The following is an 8,750-nucleotide window of genomic DNA, read 5'->3' on the forward strand; positions in this document are numbered from 1 at the left end:
GTATTTAGCAAATGTTTTCTGCTATGAGTCATCTTTATTTTCACCTGTAGTACAGTTATGGAAAACTAAATTGCAATTTGCCCTGTATTTGCATCATTAGCAATATTTCCCACTTTTTAAAGTGCAGTAGTTTCCGAAGACATCATTTTTACTGGATGGCCATTGTGTTAAATACGAGAAAATCAGATAGGAAAAGAAGATTTTGCTCTGAACAGTTTACCTAAATAACAGAGGGCTTGGAGTTGAGAATGGGGCATGCAAGCTAATGGTATTCTCAGCGTACACCTAACAGTCTTTGCTGTTAGGTTTTTTTCTTTGCTGTTTTTTTTGTTTTTGTTTTGTTTTTTTTTTTTCTGTTTTTTAGTGTCAGGCTGAAGCTGCTAAACAGTTAGTTCCAAATAGCAAAGTGTGAAAATAATTACATGTGAGGTGAAATAGTTTACGTTTCATACCCATTTCCATGCAACAAATGAGAATTTCTGGAAAAATGAATGCCACTTCTGTGGGGGCAGTGATTAAGAACTGTTGCTAGCATGTATGTACAGGAAATACATTTAACTAAGTTTTATCTATTTTGCAGACAAAAGACTTGACAGATACCTTAATAGACAATATGTCGTCTTTGACCAGCCATTCTATCAACAAAGCTCAAGTGGCATCTTCAAACAGCTTCTCTTCTGTCCCTTGTATGGGTGTTGGAATGGGATTTTCATCACCTGTTGACAGTACAAAGAGAAACATGACAAACGGACTAAATACTAGCATGGGTTTTCAGACTGCTGGATTCAGTATGGGAAGTGGTCCCACTGCTCAGAATTTCTTCAGCGGTCCAAACGCAACAGGAGCAACCAAGATGAGCATCGTACCAACTGCCAATATGCCAAATTACAGTCCTATGAGTGCTGCATCTGCGATCTCTCCACTGACACAACCAAACAGACCCCCAGATATGTCCGCGTTAGATAATCTTTTTGGTCCTCAAAAACCCAAAGTTAGTATGAAACAGTTGGCTCAACAGAAATCAAACCAGTGGGTTAATCAGTTTGTGCCCCCACAAGGGTCTCCAAGCATGAGCAGTTCAGTCATGGGGCCTCAGATGAACATGATAGGACAGACTGGCTTTGGCATACAGGGTAATCCTTTCTTTGCTCCTCAGAACTTTGCACAACCAGCAAACACAATGACAAACAGCAGCTCAGCTAGTAATGACTTAAAAGATCTTTTCGGGTAAAGTGTCTTTTCTTCTTTCAAAGATTGATATAATTTGAATCGTGGGTAAGCTGATTAACATCTTTTTTTTAATGATAAAAGTGTGGTTTGGGGAAAGTTCACCCCGCAATGTAAAGATTTTTGCACCGGAAAAAAGGACTGACTTTTGCATTCACCTGGTACTGCAGTGGAATTGTGCAAATGCAGTGTCATCTTATGTGCTAAAGGTTTCCCATCTTTTTACCCAACTTAAAAGCACTGAAAGTAGGATGTGTAAATTCAATTGAAAAAGAAGGAGTTGAAAGATTAAAAATTATTCAGAAGTGTCTTCACAATTCCTGGATTTAAACAAAACTGCATTTCTTAAACAGAAATCTTTAGGGGGATAATAACACTAGGAAATGTAACTTAGTGCTGTCCTATCTTGTGGATCAGTCTTTTTGGTGCCTGCTGAATTCAACTATTGTTAATGATTTACGTCATCTGAATTTGGTACCAACTGTTATTGTAACCCATGACAGTTTGCAGAAAGTAAATTCTTATGCTGACGCAGAATGTTTTGGTAGCCACATTACATAGAAATATCTCTATCTGATAACTGTGTAAGACACTATGAAAAGATGTTTTGCCTTCCCTCACCTGTGAGATAATTAGAATTGATGTGGTAGTTAACTAAAAGATTAAGTGGATTATGCAAATTTTGGGCAGTGGGAAAATTCTGCTACAGCTGACAACCTGTTTTGTAACATCAGATCCTTGTTACCAACACCATGGCAAAAACCACATAAGCAGAATTAATATGTGTGGTGATTCAGTCACATTTACTATTCATTTCAGAATAGATTTGGTTTGCTTGATACTGCTTTTGACTGGTGGGAGGGAAGAAGAGAATGGTATGAGTAGTTACAGAACTTCCCAGAAAAAAATGTCTGTAAAATTCAAGAGTTGACTGCCCCGATTGCTTACAGTTGGTTTGGTAACAGAAATGGCTTGAATTACTTGGTTTGGGCTCAGTTGGGAAGATGGGAAAGAGATGCCTGCCTAGAAGTTTCACATGGTTTTGTGAGAAAGCAGACTGCCATAAATTGCCTTGACTAGAATAAACTATTTCATTTTAGTTTTCGTTTAACTCAAGTCCTTATGAAGGATAGATTAATATGAAGTAAGTTCTCAAATACAGATTTGTCGGCTCTAGAACATATGGTAAATACACAGATATTTCGGATCCTTTTTATTGTATTATTCCAAATTTAATAAAGCTCTCCAGAAAAAGAAGCAGTACTTTCTTCTAGTTTGCAGAAGGTAGATGTTCAGCTTGCCCATGATAGAATCTCTGCTTTGTCAGATACTACTGTTGGGTTTTAACTATGTCTCTCCTTGGAATTTCAGGAACTTTCTTATGTAATATTTCAGAGACTCTAGCTGGCTATTTCGAGGAGGAAAGAACTAGTTACCTTTTTTTATGGAAAGCCTACATGCTTTATTTTCAAAGCCTTTCACTGATGAAATTGTTCTTTCATTTGCTGCTTAAGAAACCAAAGGGCCTTATGCTGTAAATGTGACTTGTATTTTGTTATACTTCCACAGTTCTAAGCGGTAATAGCATTAAGCATATTTCCTAAATAATTGTTCATGTATTGTAGCTACTGCCTTAGCCCTATTATTTTAAAATACCCGGGACCAGTGAAATTACGGTTTAGAAAAGAAAGCCTAACACATTGTGATGCTCATGCGCTGTTAATATTCATGGTAAACATCATAGGTTGTATTAAGGTATCTGTGTAAACCTAAGTACGATACTAGAACTGTTAAATTATTTAAATTCATTTTAAGTAACTAGTACTCTATACTCTCAATCACACTAATGTCTTCTTTTACATCAACTTTTCAAGACCTATATTTTGTTAGGATAACTTAAGTCAAGACTTTGAAAAATTGTTTGAATCTGTATTCCTCTAAATTATTTGGAAAATAAGGTTATATTCAAAATAACATCTCTTGGGACTCTACAGTGTATTCAATTAATGTATCGAAGGTAAAGGCAGTCTTAAATATCAGTGTCCTGATCTTACTTTGTAGTCGCCGATCCTCCTGGCCTGAGGAGATTTCAGAACTTCACTTAGATTTAATTTATGGAGTGAAAGTTGACTGAAAATTTTGATTATATCGTGATCAAATTTTATGCATAAGATTGCTGAACTCTGGGGTTTGAGGCATGTAATCTTGGCATCTGCTGTTGAAGAATATATTTTGTAAGAACAAAGAAAAAAATATCCTGCAAGATAAAACTAAGGTTCTTTCTTGCGATGCTGATGTGCTGGAATATTTCTGTGTGACTCAAATAATATGAAATGTTTTTAATCTCACATTTCCACACATAATTTTTATTTTTGTTTGCCTCAGTTTTCAGAATGACCAGAGTAGAGGAATAGAAACAAAGAAAACAGGGAACTTATGAAAATTGTAGCATTTACTTCTCCAGCTTTATTTTTACTAACTGGAAAAAAAATTCAGTTAAAATCAGGATCACATCCCTCTTTTTTGCACATTCTTCCTACTTAGTATGTCAGAAAACTGGATGTTGAACATCTCAATTATTTCTGCTTAACTTGAAGGAAAGAGAAGTTGCAAGAGGTAAGTCACAACAGCCATGTGCCACTTGGCTCCAGCTACAACAGCCTTTCTTTAGAAAGCATTGTCCAGTTCATCTATTCACTTGTATATCATCGTTCTGAAGCCTTGTGAGAGGATGAAAGACTGATATTTATGTCCAGAGTGAACACCAGTGTTTGAAAGCAACAGTTGTACTTCAGATCCATTTCAGTTTGTGAAAAGGAGTGGGAGGAAGGAACTGTATTACAGAATGTGGATATTCCAGAGGCCTTCTATTTCTGGACTTGGATGGAAAACAGTGCTGCATCTCGACTGGCCTGAAGAAGAGGGGACTGTTCAGCCCTAATGCAAAACAAAATGGATACCGCAGGTTCAAAAGTGGGGTCTGTTTAAGAAATTGCAAATTCTTTATTGGAAAAGTAACCTGATATAAAATATACCTATATTATCTGAGCAATACTGTAAGTTACACAAAATTTCTACCCTTTGTATTCAATGTAATTTAAAGGGAAAAAAATGTGAAAGCTGACTGGTTGAGTCATCACCATACAGCCATACAGCTTCCACTCTGCACACCTGTTTTGCTTGCCTGGCCCTTTTCCTTGCTTTCCTATTCATTTGTAAAGGACTAGCAAAATTGAGAAGGGTGAAATGTTTAGTTTTAATTGATTTTTTTTCTATGAAATGCTTACAATGAAAGGAGAAATGCAAAGAAGAGAAGTAGAAATTGCCGCATATCTTAAGCGTAAGCATCAGTTTGGCTGTTCTGTTGTATGCTAAATTAATGTTCTTGTACCAAGACAGCAGTTTTTCCATATTAGGACTATTAGCTCAAAATTCTTGAAGTGTGGAAGCCTCTGAAGCATTCTTTGAAAATCCAGTCCTAGAAAAATTAATTCTGTGGATGCAAGGATGGTATTAAAGAGGCCTGAGAAACCAATGCTACTGGGGCTGATTGAGAGGAACCTTGAAACTAGTTGCTTACTGAGTAGTTTGCTTAGCAGGCCTCCTCTTTCAAGAGGAGAGAAGTGGAAATTAAATGCACAAATGTCATTTCAAGGATGGAGAAAGGAGCAGATTTTCTGTTTCTTTTTCCCACACGTCTTGTGGATAAGGCCTAGTAAGGCCTGTGGAGCCTTCTCATCTGAAGGGGGGAACCAGTCTTTTGAACGTTAATGAATCCATCAGGTGTATGAGAGATAAAGTAAGAAATTTTACTGAGAACAGAGATAGGGTGTTTCCTAGTTTGCTTTATTGAACATTGAATGGCTTCCTCTCTCAATGGTGGTGTGAATTAGAAATGGCTTGGGGAAGTTAAGGCCTTACAGCTCTGCCCAGGTGCTGAGTACTCCAAGTAAAAGGTTGAGGTTTTGAATGCTTGAAACACTGTGCACCTAAGTCGTAATGATTTAAAACTTCTCTTTTAAGTTTTGACTGCAGCAACATCTATTTCACATGTACTTCCATAAATATCCCAGTGGCACCCTAGAGTGAGGAAAATGTGGTAGCTTTAGTGTTGTAACCTCTTTTGTGTATATGTCTACAGATAGGCAGGTATGTATTTAGATTACAAGACTATTGTTTTTTTTCAGTTTAAGTACACCAGGAGAACAAAGAAAAAATACATAGTTTAAAATTTAATTTAAAAAATGCAAATTCTACGAGGCTTCCATTGTGGCAAACAATTATGTGCTGCTTTGTTATGTATTATGAATCCATTTGGTTAGCCTGTCCCTGTCTACATGATTTGAGCAGAAAAGAAGTTTTTAGAAAGTAAGATTGAGTCTCTCGTTACAGATGAAAATTTTGGACTTTATGATGATTTTTGTTCGTTGATTAGTTTTTTTTATAGAGAAGGGAAACATCACTAATCTGTGCTGCTTACAACTAAAGAGATGTAAGAAAGGGGAATACAGAAATATCTTGCTGTACACGTAACCCTTTTATGTTCTTTGTTAAGATATATGCTGCATTTTATATACTCTATTATGGACTTTTATTCTGAAATAGCTGTGAGGAAACCTGTCTGGAGATTTTCGGATGATTGAGCTGATTTTCATATGAGGTCCTGCTTTGTATCTATCTTTCCAGTAGGTTTTGACTGCTTTACAAAGAAATTACAAAAGGCAGTAAAACCTTGGATTCATACACCAAATCCTCTTGCCTTCAGGCCTCACACCTCTATCAACCGAACATACAAGCCCGTGAAGCTGTATCGTCTTTGAGTTGTCTGAAACAATTCTAACTGCTGTACAGATTTCTGAGATGAAGTTGTAAATCAAAATATGTCATAGTGAACTCAGGCCTTGTGCAAAATATTTAATATTTGTTTATTTGTCTGATCATACAGTCTCTGTACTAGTGGCAATTTTATGTTTTGATTGTAAAACATGAAGATCCTCATTTATGAAGTAGTGTTGCTGTAGTGTCAGCTGTGATCCATGATTAGAACTGTCATAGCATGGCATTGGTGTACCTCCAATTTAATGGACAGCTCTTCAAAAACGAATTTATTCTTGTATCAACTTTTAGATCAGTTACTTAAAATATGTAAAAGGTACAGTGACCGTTTTGAGAAATTCTTATCACTTTGTACTGTGAATGAGGTTGCCTATGGAAATAAATGAACTTTTCATATGTTTGTGTTGGAGGACAATTTTATTTTAAATCTCCATCAAATACTAACTTCTGTGGAGAACTTTATCTCTTTATGTTTTGTTTGAATTATAGTTTATGGAATGTAATTCTATTTCTTAAAGTAGTTCCAGCGAAATTTGATCATATATTTCCCTCGTGGAAAGAATGAAAGTTGTGGGGAGGAACTGACAGATATGATGGGATATCTCTGATATTAACATTTACTTTTTCTGAAAGCACACAAAGCTTGGGTTTGAAGTTGGCATTTGGTTGTCACACAGTGATCTAAATGTTCATTTTCATTTCTTAAGAATCATCACTTACTTTGAACCTGGGTTTCGGGATATGCTGTATTGTCAGGCTCTTGAGTTTACCAGCACTTTGAAGGAAGGTAGTGTTCAGATTTGTAAGTGACATTCATTGATGGAGTATGAGATGACAGAGATCTCATCTGCTTATAAGGATAACCTTGGCTGGGGCTGGTAAGAGGAAAGTACAGCAGGGAGGACAGCCTTCTTGTATGCCACATTTCATTCACTGGTCATAGGAGAGAAGAGAGTGGAGTTCCAGTGATGGTAAACTCAGCAACACCCCACAGTGAAAATCACACAGTCGTGATCTCTGACTTGAGTGTCTTCTACTGTTCTAATGCCCTCTTCATCACCTCTGTTTCTAGGCACTGATTGGATCCATAACTATTGTCTGTATTTCAAGCAGGAAAGTGCTGTAATCCAAATGTTCTGGGTTGGTTTGCAGTGGCTTAGAAATCACAATTTAATGAATTCTTTCATGAATGCAGCTAACCACCTATGTGTCAAACCAGAAAAGCTGAAGATCTTTACATTTTATTGTTCACTGCCTGGGATGCTTTGATGCTGGCAGTTAAGTATATCTCCACTTCATCCCTTTATTTAGTATCTCTAGTCCCTCCTTTGTATAAATATTATACCAGAGCTTTAGATTATCATTCTTATGTCCCTGTTTATAGAGCTGTGTTACCCTATCAAATTTGCAGCTGCGAGGAATGCAAGTTGTACGAAATGAGCAATTTGTCAGGCTTTATGCAAGAAAAAGTGGTTCACTTGATATTCTTCTCCTGCTGCTGGATACAAACGTGCTTTTGTCCTGGATCTCTGAAGCTCCCCACACATCGCTACCTGGAGACCACTACAGTTGCTCAGTAGATTGGGAGCTGGCTCTTAGTATGAGAAAGCATTTTCCTACCCCCATGCACAGCATCGTGAACAGCCAAATAAATAGTAGCTCTTTGGTGTGTTTTTTAAAGTAATTTGCAATGTATTCTAAGCATGTATTTGAGTAACTTCAAGGAAGAAAGCTTTCTAAAAATATCAGAGCAGTTCCTCAGTGGCAGTGACAGGCTTTAATGCTTTAAAGTCTTAACTTTCCAAAGTTAAGTACCTGTAAAGTACAATAAAACTACCATAAGGTGTCACTATAACCCAAGCAACTTTCAACTAAACTGCAGATGTTACAGAAATACACCCACTGTGTTAGGTGCAAGAAATCATCATTCTATTAGTAGTTTCCAATAAAGAAAGCTCTTTCTTTTGTTACTGATTTGTTGATAACATCCACAGTCTGTTTCTTCACAGAATCACAGGGGCTGGAAGGGACCTCCAGAAGTCATTGTGTCCAACCCCATTGCTCCAGCAGACTCTGATAGGAGGTTGCACAGGAGAGTGTCCAGGTGAGTTTTGAGTATCTCCAAATATTCAGATATATTTTCCTTGGTTTTATTTATGATTTCTGTTGGAAATACCATGACTGAAAGAGGCTCTCACATGAAATTCACAGTTGATGATTTTTTCCTTAGGAAATGACTGTTTACAGACCACTGCAGTCCCCTCCACTGAAGGAGCTGATCATCAGCAGGAGTCATCAGAGCATTCTTGTTCCTTGTGCACAGAGCCCTGTGCTCTGGAGAAGTGCCACATTACAACCCCTGCCTCTTGCTGTGAGAGTTTTATTTGTGTTACTTAATGCTTTGCCTCCTGAGGTGGGCTGATAATTTCAGCTTTGAATGACTTTAATTCACTCTGAAAAGAGGAAAGCAAAATATATCCATTTAGATAAGGACTCTCATGCTTTCTAATCTATGCTCTTAAGATTTCTTGGAGCACCTAATGTGACTCTTAGCTTGGTGCCCTACCAATACACAGCACATGTGATAATCCTGTCATTATTATGTTTCCTATAATTTTGGGGCCTATTCCAACACTTTTTAGTGGAGTAGAAATTTCCAGGATCTTAAGTTGCTACGTTATTTCAAG

At 37.1% G+C, this 8,750-nt stretch overlaps 1 protein-coding gene across 3 annotated transcripts in view; it reads left to right on the forward strand.

The window, feature by feature from the left end:
- The window catches only part of SCYL2 (SCY1 like pseudokinase 2), a 31,023-nt gene extending 24,564 nt beyond the window's left edge, over positions 1-6,459 (forward strand). For 2 of the 3 annotated variants that reach the window (XM_015859036.3, XM_085515455.1), the window contains one exon: positions 581-6,459. In XM_015859036.3, the coding sequence (XP_015714522.2) occupies positions 581-1,231 (651 nt within the window). In that variant the 3' untranslated portion in view covers positions 1,232-6,459. The remainder of the gene's footprint in view (positions 1-580) is intronic. The other variant, XR_014934346.1, reaches the window with a different exon arrangement.
- The last annotated feature ends 2,291 nt before the right edge of the window (positions 6,460-8,750 follow it).

This window comes from Coturnix japonica, chromosome 1 (genome assembly GCF_054131305.1).
Source record: "Coturnix japonica strain WE chromosome 1, WE-NBRP24, whole genome shotgun sequence".
NCBI classification, from domain to species: Eukaryota; Metazoa; Chordata; class Aves; order Galliformes; family Phasianidae; genus Coturnix; species Coturnix japonica.